This window comes from Pollicipes pollicipes, unplaced genomic scaffold, assembly GCF_011947565.3.
Source record: "Pollicipes pollicipes isolate AB1234 unplaced genomic scaffold, Ppol_2.1 Scaffold_7261;HRSCAF=8764_pilon_pilon_pilon, whole genome shotgun sequence".
Classification (NCBI taxonomy): Eukaryota; Metazoa; Arthropoda; class Thecostraca; order Pollicipedomorpha; family Pollicipedidae; genus Pollicipes; species Pollicipes pollicipes.
The window spans coordinates 4,542,672-4,565,836 of record NW_023597054.1 but is presented as its reverse complement, the minus strand read 5'-3'; the positions used below and the strand labels follow the sequence as shown (position 1 = coordinate 4,565,836).

The following is a 23,165-nucleotide window of genomic DNA, read 5'->3' as shown; positions in this document are numbered from 1 at the left end:
CCGAGCCATTCGTTCGGGACCTGACTTGGGGACCAACCTGTGCGCTAACACGACATTGCTCAGTGTGAGCGGAACCGATTAAAAATAACACTTGGCAGGCGTGGCCGAGGAGTGCGAGCTGGATACCGTCTTCCAGTTTAACGTCCTACGCACAACCACCGCTGCGCAACCAACGAACAGCAGCGATGCAGCGTGATAAGCACACCATGCAAGATCTTCCACTGATGCATATTAATGTGCCGGGAGCATCGGGTCTTACGCTAATTTGCGCATCGATGGCCGTCGCCAACATCACGTGAGCCGGGCCACGTGACACCAGACCCCCCCCCCCCCTCACGATCTGTCTCAGTCCGGTGCCAGACCGCCTTCCAGTGGCGGTGGTCAGACCACGTGGCCCGGCGTTGCAGACGACGCCGCGATGTATGTGATTTATCACTGTGACAGGGCGCTCCCGACGCCCCGCTCAAAACACGGCCTGCAGGCCGGCCAGCTGTGGCAGTAGCAGTGTCCACGACGCCGTGGCGGGCTTCTCTGCAAAGGCAGGAAGCCGTGCTCATGTTGAAGACGAGACCCCGCTGTTTCACTGGTGAGATATAAACGATGGCCCGCGGCGCGTGCCGGCCGCGCATCAATGCATTCCAATAAAGTGAGCAAGTGCCAGACTGCAAAGTTCAGCTCGGCGAATAAACCGCATGTTTTCCGCATGGAACGTCGCACCCGCCCGCAGCACCCGCTCACACGCCCCGCCAACGCCCCGCGGCCCACGGTCTCAAACCCCAGCCGACAGGTGTCTCGTGAACCACTCGCTAGCTCGCCGGCCTACTGAAACAGACCGGCAGTGATGCATTGCTGGCGCGAGCTCAGAACAGACGCTGGCCTGATCGCCGGTAAGTGCTGTGGCAACAGGTCACCTGATCGCCGGTGAGCGCTGTGGCAACAATTCACCTGATCGCCGGTCAGCGCTGTGGCAACAGGTCACCTGATCGCCGGTCAGCGCTGTGGCAACAGGTCACCTGATCGCCGGTCAGCGCTGTGGCAACAGGTCACCTGATCGCCGGTCAGCGCTGTGGCAACAGCTCAGTGTCATAAAATTGCCGACTTGATGTGTCAAACAGGTGTCCAGCACCCTATGAGGACTAGTTTTTCACTCCTTTTCCCAATATTTCACGTAATTTTTTTCACTCCTACCTGATATTGTCTAACCGCGCATAATCAAACCCATATTTCCCTTTCCGAGGTTTTAAGGTGTCATCCAAAACCGAGCTCACTTCAAACCATCAAGCATAAACAAGGCTCCACAGAACCTGGACGTTTTTGGCTATATCCTGCCTCACCTACATCTGATCATGTCTATGTTGCACTGAGGAGGAGCACCAGGTACCTTCAAGCCCGAGAGCCCCGGCGACTCCTGCCGCTCGCATGCATCAAGCTTGGTTTGTTTACAAAATGCATCACATTATGTAGCTGTGTGTCCTATGCAAGGTTTTCACCAATCTCCAATTTGTTTTTGTGGCTCCACGCAACCACCACACCACCAAAGCAAAGCCTGGTACAAACACCAGCAAAGCCTGATAGGGAGTTTTACTCCACGTATGTCTTTACCCGAAGAAACTTGGCCACTAAACTGCACCACCCCCCAAAATCCAGGACTGAAAATCAGGAAATGTCTTCTAAATGAAATTTACAAGCTGAATATCACCGTTTGAGCACTTCTTTTCTAAGAATTTTGGTCAAATCAGCGAATCACAACATCGTACCAAAAAGCTACCAGTCTTTATCTTTATTTAATTACTTTTGTTTTTCTTATCATACCAATGTGATACTTCACGTTCTCTTCCTTTCTGATTGATACCATCTGTGGCTTATGATAAGTGTTTCCTGAGCATACCCACTACTGTCCTTGATGGGAGCCAACCATAACAACCAGAATAAAATGTTCAAAGCGATTTGAGGGGCTTTGATTTTTGTGTTGTCAACTTGACCTGGTGCTAACAGGCTGGCATAGGTGAACTGAACCAAAATATGGGTTGAAAGCAGCCAAAAATAAGATTCATCACGTTTTTATCACATCTGTTGGTGTCAATAAATGGGTAAGGTGAGTCGAGATGATATTCAACATATAGGCTACTCTTTATTAGGTTAACTTGATTAGTTGCATGGCAAGTGGCAGTAGGAATTTAACTGGAGGTAGTGACTCCAAATGCTGCTGTGAATAGGTTAGACAGGATGACATGAGGCAAAGCTTCTCTAGGTTAGGCTTCGTCCGGTTACTTTCATGGAAATAGGCGTTGGTATTTTGCAAGAAACAGTGACATAATATTTGTATTTCCTGACCTCATATTGGCAGAAGCCACAGGTATGTCTGTTGTGTCTGATTGGGTCATGTGTTGATGTGCAGGAATCCGAGACTTTTTCGTTTGAATGATGCATGCTTGTTGAACTCTTTGTTGTTGTCTTTGTTGTTCAATTCCTTTGCTTTGTTTTGTGTTAAAAAATCATGTAGAAATAAGTGCAAAGTGCAGCATCAAAACATAATGTTACACAGTTTTTTATGCTCATCACAGTGTTATGACATTACTATTCTTTAATGCATCATGTTTCACTGTATTGGCCCAAGATGTTAAAGAAGTAAACAGCTTTGTCACGCTTATGATATTACTTCCATGCCAACTCGCAATATATGCCTTTGTTTTCTGGAGCATGTCATGGTGACTCATAACTTCCAGCTTTTGTGAACTGAATTTTTCACTCCCGCACGGTCTTTTTGCGATAAAATTTTTCACTCCCACCCTATTTCAAAAGCGATTCTAGCTCACTGCAATAAGTCTGCATTAGCGGGCTGGCTGATAAGCGTTTTCGGCATTCAAGCAGGTCCTTCAGTGCGACCACCACTGGCTTGTCGCGTGACCGGAAACTGGCTGGAATCACTAGATTTTTGCAAGTTTACTAATACAATATTAAATTTGCGCACAATTCCCGCCGTTGCCCTGCGATTCCGCCCAGCCGGACAGGGCGTGTATTGTTCTGCGCCTATCAAGCCGGTCGGCCCAGACCCGTGCCACAAACCCGGCACGTCGCACGGCTGGGCTCAACACCTCCGTCAAGCGCGGCCTTGCGCCAATCCACTCTTCGTATTATGCACTGCTTAATGTCCATAATCGAAAATCAACATCAAATCAAAATAAAAAATATTCAGCACATCAGAATTGTGTATCAAAAATCAAACGGGCGTAAGTGAAAAAGCTCAAATGGATCAAGTACAAAAGCTCAAATGGGCGTAAGCAACAAAACAACGACAAACAAACAAACAAAAACATCAGTTTCTCCACGTCACTTGTGGAATCAGCTGTAGCTCTGCCTATGCAAGGTCTCATGATTGTGTACCAATTTGCTTCGCAGTCGTCAGCTTGATGGAAAATCATCAATTCGATGATGATGCTGATGACTTATGATGACGGCGACGCACGGAGCGAACCGTCTTCTTCTTTGTAACTCTAACCTTCGTCCTTGTTCTTTGTCCAGATTGTTTCTCCTTGTGAACGCGAAAATTCCTACACAGAGGTTGCTACAGACCCGTACCCTCAGCTTACCCCGATGTCAACTCACAGGCAATCATCATAATCAGATCGTGACTAATGGAAAGACAATTGTGTTGACAGGCTCGATGGCACACCACGCACTTCTGCCATTCCCTGGTATGTCACTGACATTCCGCTTGGTTGGATGGCCTTGAATGGCGGCGGGATATTCACGACAGGAAATACTGTACAGTACTCGTTGGATCCCTGCCGCTTGCCCACCTCGTTTCCGCGGGCTATGCTTCCATACGTCCATCTATACGTACCTTACCAGCATTTTGAAAGTATTAAATTGACGGAAATGCAATACTGCTGTCCTTTCATCTTCACTTTCGCCCGCATTTGAGTACAACCAAAAGACATTTACCGTAAGTCGTCTCACTAGCTGTTTTCAAATACGTCTTTCGCGCCCAGAACCGTTCATCACATGACCAGGAACACGAGAATGTGACTGTCCCAGAAAGCGCCCAGAAAGGCCACAGACGACGCTGCCGGCCGCTACGCCCGTAGAGAGCGCCCAGAAAGGCCACAGACGACGCTGCCGGCCACCACGCCCGCAGAGAGCGCCCAGAAAGGCCACAGACGACGCTGCCGGCCGCTTCGTCCGCAGAGAGCGCCCAGAAAGGCCGCAGACGACGCTGCCGGCCGTTACGTCCGCAGAGAGCACCCACCTTTTCAGGAGCCGGTTGAAGCTGTGCTGGCGCGCCGCCTTGTCGGCGTGTGTCGTCCGGTCATCCAGACTGCACATAGACAGCTGAAACGGCAGAAATACGGCCGTCACTAGCCTCACACGGACACCTCATCCGGCCTCATGACCAAGGTGCCTGCCGGCTCTTCTCCCTCGGTGTACGGATTGGGAGGACTTATGTCCGCAAAACTACGCCAGGTGACGACGGGCAGTGGGTTCAAGGGCAAGGAATGCCTCAGTTGGTCAGCCCTTGCACACAAGTTCACCGGGTTCGGAAGCCGTATCCCTAAGGAAGGACTATCCCCCTACCATCGCCCTCTTTCACCGTCCATGCCCACACACACACACGCACACGCGCACGCGCACGCGCACGCGCACGCGCACGCGCACGCGCACGCGCACGCGCACGCGCACGCGCACGCGCACGCGCACGCGCACGCGCACGCGCACGCGCACGCGCACGCGCACGCGCACGCGCACGCGCACGCGCACACACACACACACACACCACACACACACACACACACACACACACACACACACACCACACACACACACACACACACACACACACACACACACACACACACACACACACACACACACACACACACACACACAATCTCGTTCTGACGTCCCGTCCGCGCGGGGCGGCGCCGCCACCTCCAGCGGCATCGGCTCACCTGCAGCGAGTGGTAACAGGGCTGCTCGCCGTTGATGACGACCACGCACGTGAAAGAGAAGCCGGCCGCCGAGGTATGGCCAGCGACCGAGTGCAGCAACTCCACCGTCCCATTGTACACATACTGGTAGTTGTTGGCCGGGTCCAGGTACTCGTCTGCGGGCCAGGGTGCACCACATTATCGTCCGGCCGCTGCATGCGTTGCGTCGGCCGGCGATGGCGGCGGCAGTGGCGGTAGCGGTCGGCTCCGGCCAGGACGCCAGCCGGTCAGGAGCACGCCGCCGCTCCGCCGCCACAATAGCGCGGCAGCGCTGCCAGCGGCGCGCTGCCGGCCGCGCGTGTCACCGTGCGCAGAGCCTTTTTTGGACCCTGCCGCTCGCAGGCGGCCTGGACCGGCCTACCTGCCCGGACGCGGCAGAGCACGAGAACCCAGCGATAATATCGCTGAGAGGAGCAGTGCTGGCGGGAATTTGGAGAACTCTAGTAAGCTGCACCAGGAAATGGGCTTACCTCCTTCGTGACCAGATGTCGTCGGCATGATACGCACGGTGTCTAACATACCTGCTTTATGACAACCGGTCCCCAAAGGTGCACCGAAACCGGCTGCATCATAAAAACATTGCGCATTTCTCGTGAATTTCCTACGAATACCATTTCAGCATAAAACACGCCAGCGAAAGGCTCTTGCACCGAAATACCGGCCAGCTCAGTCCCGTCAGGGGCCGCCTGGCAGGGGAAGCCGTCATCAAACACAGAAAGATCCAAACATCGTGACCTCTATTCTTTCGTCTTCGTGTGTTTTCGACAGAGCGTCAATGTCCCGCTTCCCTTTATTCCCACATCATGGTGCAGCAAACTGCATCCAGTCAAGGCATGCAAAAGATCAAAATTCACGGATATGACCACTGTAAGGATCGAGAGTATACATTTTCTACGAGGCCAGGAAGAATCAGCCCAAGCGGTCAATGTCGGCCATTCGCTGGGAGCCGGATGGCAGATATTCTAGTTAACTTTACGAATGATGCACGGCAGACGCGCAGGATCCTTAGGAATGTTGGGTCGGTCTGAGACTGCTCCGGCACGGGATCTCAAATTTATGCAGGCAAACGAAGCTGGCATGCAGCTCGTAATGCGAGGGAAATGCATGGCACGAGTTAGTAGACAAATGCTTCCTTGTTTTATAGCAAGGCATCCACTTAATGGCCGTTTTATAAGGTAAGTTTTCGAAGCAGAAGACATCACGGACAACTCCACGGTCTTTGTGCTTACTGATCAGCACGAATGTGTATGGTATGCGCTGCCATCACATACCACCTATGTCGGCCAACTACATTTGAATGGACGCCAAATCATGCTGTGATCATCGACCACCACCAAACGTGCAACCCGAATGTTGTGTGCAAATTACATGCGCACCTCCCCAGTGGCTATAAACAGCATGCAAAAGGCAGAGCGGCTGATAAAATTCCTGGGATGCCATCCGCCTAGCGATCAAGCGGGGCGGGCCAGGGCCGCGCTTCAGACCAAACAATCTGAGATAAACAGCCCACAACTGCCCTAGCACGCTCCAAACGTCACCAATCAGGGGAAAAGGGCGTCGCAAAACCCCTGCTGTACAGAGCACACACCACACCAGGCGCATGCAGCATGGGAGCGTTGGGGTCTGCCCCGTCCCGACCCCCGGAGGCCGCCTGGCAGACCTGCTGCAGGCCAGCAGCTGCCGGGCATCATCGGCTGATGTGACGAGGAGCGCTGCCGTCGACCGCTGACAGGCCCATACAGCGACAGAGCCGCCGGAGCGGGGACCCACGCACCGGCGGGCGCACGGGCCACGGCCCGCCGCCAGTGGGCCGCATACTGAGGATCTGGGCCGCGCCACTACCAGTGGGCCGCATACCGGGGATCTGGGCCGCGCCGCCGCCAGTGGGCCGCATACTGAGGATCTGGGCCGCGCCACTACCAGTGGGCCGCATACTGAGGATCTGGGCCGCGCCACTACCAGTGGGCCGCATACCGGGGATCTGGGCCGCGCCGCCGCCAGTGGGCCGCATACCGGGGATCTGGGCCGCGCCGCCACCAGCGGCCGCAGGGTGGGTCAGGGCCCCACACTTCGCCCAGCCGCCCAGAGTCCCAGTGTCTAGGGCTCAGGTGACCTGCTACCTACAGTCAGAGTGTCTGCAGGACTCAGCCCCAAAGTGAACACAGTCAGGGGATGGAGGCACCACTCCGAAGTTCTACGCTCTCGTGTACCCGGACAGTCGCAGACTTGCAGCAGCGCCGTACAACCGTCACCAAAAGTGAAGAAGGCAAACTTAATTTCAATTTTCAACTCAGGCACTTCCATGCATCACCAATGAGTTACACTTTCACAAAAGGGCACCGTGGCAGAGGGAAAGAGGAACGAGGGCAGACAGAGCGCAGAGGGTCTCTCATGCCATTGCCCTCTCACAGCCCGCGTGAGACCGAGGGAGGACGCACATACTCGAGATTAGTGCGTTTAAGCTGTCTCTTTGCATTGGACGCCCCTGCTGCAGTGTCTGAGCCCCCTCCCCCCCGAAGGCGCAGCCTCTCGTCAGCATCCGGGGTGGTTCTCTGCTTGCGCCGCGGATGTCCTGATCAGTCGCAAACAGTCACAAAAACCGTCTGGGGCGTCGCGCAACAGCCGGCCGCCAGCTGACCGCGTCGGGGCGGACAAAGAGGCGGCCGGCGGCGGCACGCATCCGCCCCCGCACAGCGGGTACGGCCCTCAGATCGGCCCAGTCGGATGCCGCACCGCTCCGATTCATCTGGGAGTCGTTTCAGCATACATTTCTCGCCTGCTGTTTTTGTCGCCATTCCGAGGTGATGCTGCAGCGCCTTGTGATCTCCAGACTTGACATGGCTCCCGATTCACCCCCGAAAACGCCTCCACCCGTCAGCGTCACTAAGCCAGAACTCACGTCGCTCGGGGCAGAGCTTGCGACAATTCTACAGCTCCCGGGCAGAGACGGGAACCAGACACCTTCGGAGTGTCGTTAAGACGGGCACCAGACACCTTCGGAGCGTCGTTAAGACGGGCACCAGACACCTTCGGAGTGTCGTTAAGATAGGCACCAGACACCTTCGGAGTGTCTTTAAGACGGGCACCAGACACCGGAGTGTCGTTAAGCATTTATGAAAAGAGCGAAAGTTTGATGCAACACAGCTTAAGTTACCCGGCACACGCATGGGCAGGTGTGTTCTTGGCTGCAATGTACCGACCTCCCCTCGATGAAAGGGATGAGGATGCTCGTCCACAAACGTGATGTGATCGTCGGTGTGAAGTGAAGGCCAGGACGTCAATATCGCCAGGGAGTCCGTGTTTGTGCTCAGTTCGGCTGCTCGTCTGGCATACGTGCGCTCGGTGCCTTGGCACGGCGAACAAAGGTTCCCTTTGATCTTTCTATGAAAGGCAAGGTCCACACGTATGTGAGCACTTCTAGATCCTGGAGCTTCGCTGCCTTGTGTGCAGGATCCCGGTATGACGTCACAGAGAAGCAGTCGTCACCAGCCGCGCGCGCGCTTGCGGAATGAGCTGGCTGGCCGGGCTCCGTGCCGCCGCGGTCCCGCCAGACGGCTCAGCTCTGGCCCCACCCTGCGTCAGCTGCCCGTGTCAGGCCAAGTCCCAATACGGCCTCACCGCTTATGGAGAAAGGCTTTTCCACTATTCGCGTACGACTGGAAAACCCGTGAAGACTGTTGGTGGCGGCCTTTCAAAGCCAGCGCGACGGTGTGAACCTCGTTCGACAGGTAAGCCGTTTAACGGCCAATAAGCACGCAGGCGTGACAACTACAAGTATGCCCAAAACAGCATCGCTCTCCATCTCACTTCCTACAGAGCTCATACCAAAATATTGAGCATTCAGCATAGCACACGGGCTGACCAAACAGGATCTCTCTGTATCCGTTCCGGTCACTGGATGAACGGCAGCGTCAGCCAGAGCGTGTAGAACGCGGACCACGCGGACGTGCCGCCGTAGATGACACAAATGTTCGTGAGCGTCTCGCACTTTCCCGATATCTCGGCGAATGGTATGCTGGGCGTCGCTAGCTGACTCATGCCTCAGTCAAGACCGCACATTCCTCCAATGTTTCTCCCCAGGTAGGTCGCACTTTACGTGCTGGATAGTGCATTTTGCCATGGCTCATTCTTGATTCCCTATTATTGAGGTAAACCATAACCGAAGTGCCTACGCTCCAGTTTAGTTTTGTAATTCAAGCTAGGATTTTGCATTCGGTCCGGTGCCCCTCGTTTCCTTGCTGTTTTTGTGCCGTCAGCTTCCACTCCGACATATCCCGTGACATGCCACGAGGATGACAATGGCCGTTCTATGTTGGGATAATACATAGCAAGACTGCCGATCGACATTGCTCATTGCATTGCTCCTCTAAGGTCCCTAAGCCATTGCTCGGTCGCGTGCAGCGGGAGACCACAGGCGGTGGGGGGAGGGGGGGGGGGGATAAATCGGGTCACCGTTATGATCTCTAAATATCATGAAGCGGTGACGGGAAAGTCGGGTATCTGCACGTCTCTGGCCCACCAGCAGCCCCGAATCGCTTTCAGATTTACAATTTCAGGATGCTCATAACATGTTGCAAGTGTTATTCAATCCCCGCCCTGATAAGGCCGGATATTCAATCCCGTAAGATTTTATGATGATATCTCTCCGGCACAACGTGTAATGACGTCTAAACTTTTGGTTTACTCTGGGGCATTCATTGCGCGTGTTTTGACACACAAAAACGTAGCCCTGGCAGTTCTTATTTCTGAGAAGTAGTGACCACACAGGACCACTGCGCGGCGATCCATGGTCGGCGCGAGCGTCCGGGGGAGCCGACAAATCCGCTGATCGCCCGCGGCCCGCAGATGCAGTTTTTTTTTGGGGGGGGGGAGGGAATGCGACGCACATCGTTACGCCCCAGTATGTAACGCCAAACCAGGGCCCCTGAGCCATGGCGCAACCGAGAGTCGACCCGGGCCCCTCACGCGGGAGACGTGACCACTGACTTATCCATCGCTCCGCCGGTAACCACTGCACGTCCGACGCGCCCAACACTCCGGGCCCCTCACGCGGGAGACGTGACCACTGACTTATCCATCGCTCCACCGGTAACCACTGCACGTCCGACGCGCCCAACACTCCGGGCCCCTCACGCGGGAGACGTGACCACTGACTTATCCATCGCTCCACCGGTAACCACTGCACGTCCGACGCGCCCAACACTCCGGGCCCCTCACGCGGGAGACGTGACCACTGACATCGCTCCACCGGTAACCACTGCACGTCCGACGCGCCCAACGCTCGGCCACTGCGCCGCCTCCGGTACGACACCGTTACATTAACCAGGCCCCACATCACACATGTATCCTCAGAAGACACCAAACTACATATCACTGTGCTAACAATTAAACAAGGAATGCGTTTGTTATAGCTGCATGTTTCTACGCGGCATGATTTCATCAAAAAAGTGCATAAAGGTGAAATAGTTGTCATTTCAAGAAAAACGCCTTTGACTTGTCCTAGTGGGGTCAATTATTGATCTCCAACATAAGTCCTTACAAATCGCGAGATGTTGAGACCAATCCATTGTTGTATTTTTCCGCGCGGTTCTGTCTGTCTTAGTCTTGAAACGGTAGATGGAGTACCGACTTACGCTCCCCATCGATCCGTTCCGTGTCATAAAAAACGGCAAATCAAGGAGAGAGTTAAAATGTACATAGCAAGGGTGCCAGCGCCGTCGAGGGAGGGGGCGGCTAATTTGTTCTTGTGCCGCTGTACTATTGAATACATTCGTAGTCCACTGAGAGGAAATATGAGCTTAGTTATGTATATATATATATATATATATATATATATATTAAGATTATGTCGATTCGTCACACTAGCACCGACAACGGCACCTTGCGAGGCCAATATCGCTTGTTATGCATTCTCCCAAGCATCAGACACAGCACACCACCTGATGCCAACTTGACGCCCGGGCAGACCAATTTTTGATCACACACACTTCACACCTACTTCATATGATGTGTTATTTGTGCTAAAACAGCAAGGCAAGCAAGATAGATATCCCGTTGCCACAAATGGACGCCCAGTACTATCGCACGACCGGCTGCTGCATCTCCGGGATCAAACCCGCCCCTGAACGCTAACAAAACTTCAGTTTGCCCAAACATGTCAGCAGATTGCTTAGCACACGCTCCCGTGGGGGAGGGCAATTTGATTCCCCCCCCCCCCCCCGTCGCCCCAGAGGTTTTTCCGGAATGGTTTCCGAACGGCGCGACGTAACCACGCCAAATGTTGATAGGTGTGGAATATTGAGTGCCAAATCGTTTGGTATCACAACTCTAGATGTACCTTGTAAGGTCGCTGACCTACGGCAGGTCACAGTCAGGCCAAGGATTCAGTTAAGACAATTTGTAGGGAATCGTTCAATCTGATGCGACGACGGTGTGTTCGGCGAAACCATACATCTCTGAGATAGTTTCTTAGAGAACACAACAATTAAATGAACAAATCCCATTGACCTAAGGTCATGTATAAATGTCAGACCAAGGTCAAAACCAACCTGCCATATCACCCTAGACCTTGCTATGTGTGGTAGTTTTTGGTGCTCATTTCAAATTTATTGATAACAGGAACCCTATTGTATTTCTTCTATGGACTTAACACACGTCAGAAGAGCACCTAAATTAACCTAAAAAGACACAGATTAACATGCTGCTTTTGGGAGCATGCTACCAGCGTAACCTTCGACGCGCATCTAAATGCAAAACTCACAGCAGTCTTGCATGATTTGGATCACCATGATTGCATGATTTGGATCACCATGATTCGTCAAAGGTCAAACAAGGCACTGGACTTACACGAGCGCCAGTGACCTTTTGCTTAGTACAGGTATCTGGGTTCTGGGAGCACTTTGGACACCCTGTGGATTAGGCGTCTCTAGTTCTCTTGGTTTTTGAGACCTCCGGGGGCAAAATGACCCACCCCCACCCCACCCGAGCGAAGGGTATTCAACCGATCACCCGGGCGCGCGATAAGGCAGCACATACTCCGCAATTTGCAGCAGGCCACGGGATTGGCTGACTTTTGCACGCAGTCACCATGAAACAAAATGATGACGTGGCCCTCGATTGTTGTCAGTTTTAGATGCATTTATTTTAGCCGGAAACGATTAAGACTGGTCGGAAAAGCCGATTGCTGTTGTTATGAAACACCGGTTAAGCAAACACAAATGATACACAGATTATTTGGAGCACATTATAAATTGCTCTTGCGATAAAAATTAAGCTCCTTTTCGACAATTTCCGGCAGTGAACCTGACCACAATCGGTAACTGGTGGATACGAAACCAACAGCTTGGTGAACTTGTCTTCCTGCGTCGTCCCTTCCCTTTTATGGAGCACCAGCGACTGCATTGGCCATGCTGGCACTCAGGAACCACGGCGCCACCGGGATTCCAGCCCGGGCTTCCCGCGTGCCATTCCGGCGCACCACTCGGCCATTACGCCCCCGACCTGTCTTCCTAAAACAGGGTCATAAATAAAAACTAAATGCAAACTTTTACGCCATGTTACGTGTTTATGCCACGTCACAGAAATATGCAATGCATACCATGAAGAAGCTTTTCGCGCCCACCTTGTTGGAAAAAGATTGCATATCATCGGAGGGCGGGACACAGGGTCGGCTCTTCTCGTACCCAACCTCCCACAACCAGGCTTCCAAAGCACTGAAGCCGCGGCTGATCAAAACAGGGCATCAAGACCAAGTGTGAGCTAGCTGCACAAGTTCAACCACATCCCCATTCTGTCCACTGATGAGGCCCCGCAATCCGGACAAATCTTCTTTTCTATTCTTTTCTCCGTACTAGCTGTCTGAGCGGCAACACTAAAACCTCCCGACTGGCATGGTACGATGAAATAGCGGTCCACACCACTGGGGCTGGGAGCCGGTGAGGCAGTCCAGCCAGACTTGGGTGCAAACAGATTGCCCCAGCCAAACGTGGGTGAAAACATATCACCCCAGCCAGACGTGAGTCTGACTGGGGTGATATGTTTCAGAGAGCAGAACACTCCAGCCAGACGTGGGTGAGAGCAGACCACCCCAGCCAGACGTGAGTCTGACTGGGGCGATATGTTTCAGAGAGCAGAACACTCCAGCCAGATGTGGGTGAGAGCGGATCACTCCAGCCAGACGTGAGTCTGACTGGGGCGATATGTTTCAGAGAGCAGAACACTCCAGCCAGATGTGGGTGAGAGCAGAACACTCCAGCCAGATGTGGGTGAGAGCAGATCACTCCAGCCAGATGTGGGTGAGAGCGGATCACTCCAGCCAGACGTGGGTGAGAGCAGACCACTCCAGCCAGACACAGGCGAGAGCAGAACACCCCCCGCCAGACGTGGGTGAGAGCAGACCACCCCAGCAAGACGTAGGTGAGAGCCGACCACCCCCGCCAGACACAGGTGAGAGCAGACCACCCCAGCAAGACGTGGGTCAGAGCAGACCACCCCAGCCGCGACCGCACACCGTGCCGGTCACTCACCCGCCAGATTGCACGGCCCGTCGCCCGCTGCGGCAGAGCTGACCAGTCCTGGAATGGAGCGGACGCTGCCGTCAGGACCGTCGGTGCCCTCCGCCGCGCCAAGCTCCACAAGCGCGCGCGCGGCGATGGGAGACGGATAGACAGATAAGTTGATCAACAGGCAGATATACACAATAAGGGATAACAGACATACGTTTCCACACTTTCACACCACGGATCGAATGCTCTCTGGTGTTTGTATTCCCCGGACTGGTCCCGACAGCCGTAGTGGAGGACACACCGCTGTGGTGACCACAGAGCACAAGTCTGGGCGGGGAGGCCCCGCCTGGCAGCCCCGTCCGGTCACCCCAGTGACACGGCCCGTGCGTGAGATGTCTAAGAAGCGCAGGAGTGCCGCGTCCACGACACTGGTCACGCGCACGTACTCCCACCTTGTTCCAGCGAGCTCAACCGCAATACATGGTATTCAGCCCCCCCCCCCCCCCCCCCTCCTCCTTTCTCGGCGCGAGCTACCACGTCCCTATCCCCCATCCCTCCTCTTTCATTCTACATCCGTTCCAGGCGGTCACACAGTTTTCAGTCTGCATACAGAGCATGACACGATCATGAGCCAGGAAATGACCAATGAATGCCGGCCTGCGCTGTACAGTCCTGCGCACCGCACTAGAAACGACCAATTGCCTCCTGCACGCGGAGGTGGCGCTCTATATCCCATCTCCGGTATAATGACGCGCTCCCTCCGCCGCCAGGTCCTTATTTTTGGCATTGGAGACATTCGCTTCATAGACTGAATACCATCATATCGAAATCGGGGGAGCCTCGGGCAGTCCCTGCCGCCGCACGGCCTCCGCGGGAAGAAGTTCGTTAGATAGTGATCAGGTGCAGGAGATAATGGCGGAAATGAGCTCCGAAAAAACCTCAGCCGCGCGCAGCCGACATTACGCCACGCGCAAGACCGAGTGTGCGTGACTTGGCGCGCTGACGGGTCGATGTGCTCTCCGACCGAGTCTGCGTGACCTGGCGCGCTGACGGGTCGATGTGCTCTCCGGCCGGGCCGGCACGCGGTCGCAGCTGCCGCACGTGCAGCCGGGACAGCGCGACGGGCAATGCTGTTCTGACGTCTGCTGAGGACGGCCTGGCGCCCGCCGGCCGCTGGGGATGGTCTGGTGCCCGCCGGTCGCTGGGGACGCTCTGGTGTCCGACGTCCGCTGGGGATGTTGTGGCGTCCCACGTTCGCTGGGGACGCTCTGGCGTGCCACGTGCGCTGAGGATGGTCTGGCGTCCGACGTCCGCTGGGGATGGCGTGGCGTCCGACGTCCGCTGGGGAGGGTCTGGCGTCCGACGTCCGCTGGGGATGGTCTGGCGCCCGCCGGCCGCTGGGGATGGTCTGGCGTCCGACGTCCGCTGGGGACGCTCTGGTGTCCGACGTCCGCTGGGGATGGTGTGGCGTCCGACGTTCGCTAGGGACGGTCTGGCGTCCGACGTCCGCTGGGGATGGTCTGGTGCCCGCCGGCCGCTCGTCGGCGGCAGGTAAGCTTGACATGTTTTACATACGGCCGCGTCAGTGACACCGCGGGATCCTGGACGTGACCCCCAGCCCCCATTCCGACCTCGATACTGGGGCACATGGGTAGATACGCCACCATCAGTGGAGCGGATCATCCACCACAGCGAGCGCAATGACACCAGCCTGGTAACAAAGACAGCAATCGAGAGCGTGTGCCGCACATGGCAGTCCTGTGTAGAGGAAGCGCGATCCGGGACTATCCCGCTGCCGGCAGCACCTACCTCCGCTGATGAGCGTCAGCAGCAGCAGGCTCTCGGCTGGAGCGCGGCCGCCCCGCATGGTCCGGCGCGTCTCCGGTGCCCCGCCTCGCGCCCACACACTCCACGGCCGTCACGCGCCGACTGATGGGGCCGGCCAGGCGCGGCTCGGCCGCTGCCACCCGGCGACCGCCCACTGCCGGCCGGCACAAACACACATGTCAGGCGGGCGCCACCGGTTGGGCCGGCGGCCCGCGCCGGCCGCGGCCGCCACAGACGAGCGCCACCCGGTGTCGGCGTCCGCGCCGGTCGCGGCTGACCAGCATCGCAGGAGGCCACCGCCGGGCTGGCCTGCTTCGGGGCCGGCCCACCGACAGCACGCCAAAATCAGGTGCTGTGCTTCATCACAGGAGGGCATGCCACGAAGCTTGACGGGATTAGGTGCTGGTATTCAACGACACTGATCGCACTGGATACACGGCATTATAGAATCGTCATTATGTCACACGATGCTGGTAACGGGCCGTCAATAAATTATGTGACGTTTTGTATGATTGATCCCCCAAACCCATGCAACACTTTGTTACGGTCCGGCATTAAACTTCCCGGTAACAAGTCATACCCATTTTCCGGTGTTATTGTTGTTATCATTATAGTATATCAGTGCAATATGTATGCATTTATTTACGCTGGGTCGTAACGGAGACCTCGCAATAAATGCACGGGGGGGGGGGGCAATACTCAAACCTGTTCTGGGAAAGCAGAATCCTAGTGCGCCGTGTCCGCGCAATAGTTCTTGCATGACATATGACATCATTGCATGCATTTAATCTACATATTCTTGAGCTTCGATCACGATTTTTGTAAATGCTGACCTTTTACATCAATCGTAATGCATGCCAAAATTTGACAAAGGTTCACAGCATTTATCATGGCTGGCACAGCCTTTGCTAGTTCTAACTACATTTGGAACGGAGGATGTCAGGTCTAATTTGATGAAAAATATGAGCAAAATAAGTACCACTATATTAATCTACGACATCCCAGCACGTGTAACATCATCGCCGAAATGATTCGATCATTAGAGCCAGTGAACCAAGGCCTCCATTGAGGAATATCCATTGGGCTGAATTGCTTGCCCACAGAAAATAGCCTTAAATGATGTTATACACAGGTGACTATCTCAATGAAGACTCGTTCCACTGTCGGGGGGGGGGGGGGGATTTCACTCCATGGGGAAGGGGGATTTCACGACGCTGGAGGGGCTCTTCCTCTCCAGTGGGCGTGCTTGAGGTGGGCCTGGAGTAAACGCACGCGTAATGAGCAGTCACACTGGACAATGAGCCGTGATTCTCGCGAAGTAGCGGCAGCCAAGATTCCCCGCCGGTCCGTATCACCATCGCCCGCGCGGGCCCGCGCCCGTCAATCCATAGTCCATATCTCCACGGCCATGAATGACAATATATTCGGAAATCAAGTTTACAGAGCGTTCGGTTCAACTACCAACATGCACAAAAGTTACACAGCAGGATCCAACGGGAACTGGTCCATGCCTCCCTCCCCCCCATGGCCCATGTGGGCAAAATCGAGATATTCCCATGCCCTGAAGAAAACATAAGCACCCTTTGACCGTGGGCGGTATGTCTGGAGCATTCCTTGAGATTTAATGAAGCAAAACCTGATGATCTTTCTTTAAATCAGGACATCCGATTAGATATCTAAAGGCAACATTCCTGATTTGATCCCCTAAAAAGTGACCTATCATGTATGTTGGGCATTGCTGGCCAAACCATGTAAATTAACGGGAAAATAGGGTACTGTAAATGGTGTATGTTCACAACTACAAATGCCATTTGCTAAATTCAGTCAGCTGGTTTAACAGCGTGAAGTACTTGTCTTGTTCTTAAAGGGAGTGCCCCACCTTTGCATGGGATTTTGAACTGAAGTTGCCATCTTGAAGACCTTTCGATGCAGTTCATGGTCGTGCCCTTTTTAAGACCCAAAACCCTCTGGTTCGTGGGTTACACGCCCGCAAAAGTGGGAAAATGTTTATTGGGAGATTACTTCCGTAACCTTGGTAATGATGTCGTAATAGAAACGTCATACGATCCCCGTTATATTGCAGGCTGTTGTCCGCTAATGGTCAAAGCAGCATGGCCGCTGATACATTCGCAAAAGCGAAGATGATGCAAGCATGATACAATCCGCGGAAGGTGATTGGCTTTTGGTAAGATTTCGCTGCTGAACGCGTGTCGCAAAGGCATGCGTGAGCACTTTCGCGTTGTGCGACACTCATTGTCAACGGATAATTTTTCCATATTTCTAGGCCATCGGTAAATGTTGTAAAAAAGAGCGCCACTGTCTGGAAAAAGTACGGCACACAAAAACGGCACTCTCCCCAATGTTATAAAAAAGAAGACGCAGCAGCCAATCTGTCTTTTTGCTCCCGTTAGCTTTTTTCTACTGGCGCATCTCTTACAGACAGCTCGGTTGGCGCATTGTGCACCGGAGCAAAGAACTTTGCACGGGTTTATGGGTTAGCAAGGCATTATAGAATTAGGGAAATATTATAGTAATTTAGGTATATATTTTTCAAAATAGTTAGCACATGCTGTACAACACATTGAAATCTTGCACAAGAAAAGTAAGACACGCTTTTCTTCTTCAAGATTTAAACTACCTTTTTTAGTTAATTTTAAAAATTATCACCTCTTGAGTTGCATTACCATAAAACCCCACTGGGACGTTGTTTCCAAGGAACCTCACGGTGGGATGCAGTGTTATAACCGAAAACATGTGCGGAAATTGTGAGAAAACCTGCAATTTGATCGTCCCGCGGGCTGTGCAGGTGTGGGACCACACTTATTTGACACCAGAGTGTGAATCAGGCGCTTGAAATGGATGAAATGGAAATGCTCGACTAGAACTGCTACCGCAAAATGTTTGAGGAGCACATCCGTGAAATTGAATACAAATGCAAGACAAGTGAGCCACAGTGGAAGACAAAGCGCCTCAAAGAACTGATAAACATCCGCAATAGGGCGCACAGTCGTCATCAAATGTACAGACTACAAAAACTTAGAGCCAAAATATGCCTAGAAATTACAGCTGCAAAAACGGCATGATACAGGAGGCGAATACAAATAATTGCTTTTGACCGAAGAGTGTTGGTACAGACAAGTGGCCACCTTAACCAACGGAAAACCAAAACCATGGAGCCTTGATCTTGCGGGAGCCAATGCCGACAAATCAAAAGCGAAATTAGTAAATCAGTTTTTAGCAGAAATATGCACAACGTATGGACCGCTGCGCACAGAAGAGCTTCTCTGCTATCTGCCCGCCAATAACATTCCTGCTGAGATACAGTCGTGGCAAGTTGCCTTTCAACTATCGCAGTTGAGAGAAAATATGGCCGTGCCCACTGGACAACTTCCAGTGCGGCTACCAAAGGAGTTTTCTGTGGAACTGGCCGTACCACTTACTCATATTTTCAACCGGTCATTGCATGAAGGGTGCGTGCCATTGGTGTGGAAGAGAGCAACAATCACCCCTGTGCCAAAGGAAACATCGCCCAAGTTGCCAGGAGATCTGAGACCGCTAAGCCTCACACCGACTTTAAGCAAAGTTTTGGAAAAAATATTGTTCCGCAAATTCTGGCGGATATAAAACCAGGCATAGATAAGTGTCAATACGGAGATATGAAAGATGCCTCAACGTCACACTATTTAATTAGGTTGTTGCATGATTTGCTGACGGAGTTAGACGAAACAGACAAATTATTTTCTATGGTTATGCACGATTTTAAGAAGGGATTTGACATCATCGATTACACAACAGTTATCCAGAACATGCTTGGAATACGACTTGCTCCAGGTATGCAAAGTGGCTTTGCTCATTCTCAGAGGACTGACAGCAGCGGGTCAAGATGCCAGATGGAGCAATGAGTCGTTGGAGAACGATAGCATGCGGCACTCCACAAGGCACCTTAGTTGGCACGGTTGCTTTCCTAGCTATGGTTAATGATGCCGCTGCTGATGACATGTCATGGCAAACACGTGGATGATTTTGTAACCAAAGCATCGAAAGCTCTATATGCGCTCTACATAATGAAGAAGTACCATCCATCACAGGAACAGCTTGTTTGTGTGTATGTTACTTCATCCGGTCATTGCTAGAATATCGTGCACCGGTTTTTCATGCGGGACTCACTGCCAAGCAGGCGCAACACCTTGAGAAAGTGCAGAAAAGAGCCTTGAAAATCATCTTTGGTCATTCGGAAAAGTACTCGCGCACATCTTGCAACGCTTGGGCATGGAAACCCTCGCTGACAGAAGAGAAAAGCTATGCCTAAGGTTAGGAAAATAAATGCAATCGTCTCCCATCCATAGAGATCTGCTTCCGAGGCAGCGAGTGGCGATCTCCGGCAGAAATACCAGGAGCGCAAAACACTCCAAACGTTTTGCTGCGGTATGCGACTATGCAAATCAAGCATTCCCCATATAACCACTCTTATAAACACATGTATTATCAGCTAAGTAGTATCCTACTTCACATGCGTGTTGTGCACATTGCTATATGAGTTGATACTCGAAGCCATGCTTATCTCAATGAACCGTTTCTCTCTCGCTCTCTCTTGCTCTTGCTGTCTCCATCTCAGTCTCTGTCTCTGTCTCAGAACCATTTACCAAAAACTAGGGTTGCCTAAGTATACCTAGCAATGACTGTCCATTTCCACTGGGGCAGGGGAGAAAAAGTCACATTACTGAGTTAAAACATCTGAGCATCACAAATGATTTTTAGGCAACCTTCCACACATCAGCATGGTTATTAGCCCCAGGCAGGCAGGGATTCAGACAAGATCAGGCCCTGACCTGCTGAGGCTGGGAAACCTGTGACCTCAACTGGGGGCCTGATAACTGACCAGGAGGGAAAGAGGAAATGCAGTAAGTTACTTACTACACACAGCTGTGAAAGTGCCAAAGATAGTTAGCAGGCCTTAAGACAGCTCAATGCTTTGGGTGTCAGAAGACCCTGCGCACCAAAGGTAGCCGGAGAGCCTTAAAACAGGGTACCAACAATAATAAATTCATCCTTAGAATTCACAGGATCCAGAATGCTGTGAAGATGCAAGCCACAGTAAAGGAATTCACTAGAAGGCTTCAGTCTCTGACTTGAGCCACAAGATTGATGTGACCTTCTGGAGAGCCCCTGGAATCTTAAGGACCCACCATGGCTGAATGGATGCACAACATGAATGGTGTCACTGACCATCAAAGCATGCCTCATGTCTAGCTAAGAAACTCTGTGTAGCTTGATGTTGAAGACTATCATGTTTTGATGTAAAATAGTATACATGCAGGAGGACTATCAATAATCATGTCATAAGCCTGATTGCTAATTTTTCCACTTTGCCAAATAGACAAGTTTGTATGAGGACTGAAGTGTGCTTAGTGGGGACATCAATTCACCCCCCCCCCCAAAAAAAAGTTTTCCTGAATGATTTCTGAATCCATGGTGGTTGCATGAGAAGGTGATGCAACCATTATGGACACCAACCTGAGGTCTGACCCTGTCTAACCTTATTTGGCCTACAGGTCATGACCTGGCGGCCTCAACAGTTGGCACAAGGAAGTTTGCATACAGGCCAACACACCCTGTAAATTTGGAGTCTCCAGGTCTTAGTTTGTAATGTTTCAGTGGGGTCAAATCGACCTGTCACCTGAGCAAATGGCATCCAACCACATTAAATTAAAAGAATGACACCACTCAGTCTCTTCACAAGGGTCACTGTGAAGCCTCAAGTGTGCTAAAGAATATTCCATGAGATGGATTACCTCACCCTACTCTCCTACCAAAAGATAATTCCCCAAGCTCCAGCTTACTGTTATACTGACATTTGTATTATCTCACTACAATATAAGTCAACGACTTGCTTTTGCTACTACCCTGCAATACAATGAGCTAGGTCTTATATCTTGCTTCTCTTACCAGGTCCCCATCTTCTCATTCCAATGGGGTCTAGATCACACAAAACACTGTTAAATAATCACCAAAAATTAACTACTTATCAAACAAAACTCAACTGGATTACAAGGATCAAGACTGCAAATTGCACAGCAGAGTATGTAAAAACACCATTAGAGGAAGTGAGGCCTTTCAGTGGTCAATGAGTACACGTGATAGGGTCCTCCTTTGCACAGGACCAACCATCTATGAATTCATGTATTTTGAACTATTTTTCAATTCCACCCATCTGCCTAGCTACACAATGATTGTGCTTGGTTGAACATTCCCCCTGGTTACATTACTTCAAGTGTAATGCACCCAAAAGAAACATCAGTTTGTTCTGTAAGTCCTCTAGAGGTGTAAAGCAAACAATGGGACAAATGAGAGCCAGCAAGGAACTTCCTCGGGTTTGAGAGCTTCATAAGTTTCACAAATTTAATAAAATATCAATTTCATCAGAAACCTAAAAAGCCTTCTAAATCTAGCACATTCATTTCTCAAATTAAGATTTGAAGCTGATTCACCGCAATAAATCCTAACTATACAGCAAACATTCCTAGCAGTGCCTGCAGACAATACAAAAATGTTCTATGTCTTGAACACAGCATAATTTTGCTGGTGACTAGCACAGCGGGAACACTGCAAAAACCCCATCCCAGTGAAAAGTATATAACCTTGCAGACAAGTCTGCAAGCTTGACAATGCCTTTTACATCTAGCATCCCAACTTACCTATTGACGCTTCAGACAATTCCTCACAACATTCCCCAGGTAACCGTGCTCCAATGTTCCCTCCGTATGTTACTCTCCTCACACTTAAACAGTGTACATGCGGCACTCGCCCAAGTACGACACCCACGCACGAACCTCGCTCTCTTCCCCGCCCCAACACGTGAATCAAACACACGTTCAAGGCCTTATAAAACGGGTAACACTTCCGATGCCTCTCTCTTTTTCTTCCCTTACCGTTAGAGAGACGTCACTGAAGTCAAAATTTCAATGTGTGGCGTTAGGAAGGGGAACAATGTGACATGACATGTATAACAATAAAGGCTTGATCGACCAGGGGACTCCTCCACCGTATCGCCGGAGTAACAGCCGAAAGCCAATGACACCTCGTGGTTTATATATATATATATATATATATATATATATATATATATATGGATATGGACACACCCGTAAACATAAACACACACACATATAACCATGACGATTCATTTTCCAAAATCATTTTTTAAGCAGCGCTATGAAGTCATCCAAGGTCAAGCTTGGTCGACCTATGATCTTTGTGGACAGATTTGCTTTTTGAAGGTTCTTATGTGACGTTAAATGACCTTTAATCTCTCAAAGTTCCCTAATATCGCTGGATGGGTCAATGCTACAACAGCCTTCCCCGCCTCGATCTGGCATGACATATCGCATGGGTACCGAAAGTGTAGGGCTGCGCATCTAGGAAACCAGAGGTACGGGGTTTGATTCTGCGCGGTGCCCACTCTCCCTGCCAGGATAAGAGGCAGGCGACGCCACATAGCCTCAGCATCTGAGTGCGCTTTAAAGTGACATACACGCAAGTAAATCGCATCATGGGTCAAATCTGGCGATGTTCACTATTTTTACTCCAGCAAATCTTTCCTAACCCATATGACGCCAGCATCTGCCTTGTCTTGGCAATCTTAGGTCTTGGCATAACAGGAGGCAGCTATGATTTCTGATTAGATTCATATGACCTGATTGACCTGTCCAATATTACGTTCACCCATATGCAATCACACTCATCCAATGCAGCGTGATGAAAGCTTTACAATGCCGTGTTTGTCGTCGCCATAACTTGCTAGTTTCCAACATCTTTCGGGAGGCTCTGAGGCCCCATCGTTGGGCGA

General features: G+C 51.8%; 1 protein-coding gene across 1 annotated transcript in view; it reads right to left on the bottom strand.

Moving 5' to 3' along the window:
• LOC119112650 (uncharacterized) overlaps window positions 1-22,143 on the bottom strand; it is a 38,575-nt gene extending 16,432 nt beyond the window's left edge. Inside the window, exons 1-5 of the mRNA XM_037236889.1 lie at window positions 22,015-22,143; window positions 15,302-15,473; window positions 13,514-13,561; window positions 4,950-5,104; window positions 4,250-4,332 (exon numbers count right to left, since the gene is read on the bottom strand). Coding sequence (XP_037092784.1) covers window positions 4,250-4,332; window positions 4,950-5,104; window positions 13,514-13,561; window positions 15,302-15,359 — 344 coding nt within the window. The 5' untranslated portion in view covers window positions 15,360-15,473; window positions 22,015-22,143. The remainder of the gene's footprint in view (window positions 1-4,249; window positions 4,333-4,949; window positions 5,105-13,513; window positions 13,562-15,301; window positions 15,474-22,014) is intronic.
• Between the last annotated feature and the right edge of the window lie 1,022 nt (window positions 22,144-23,165).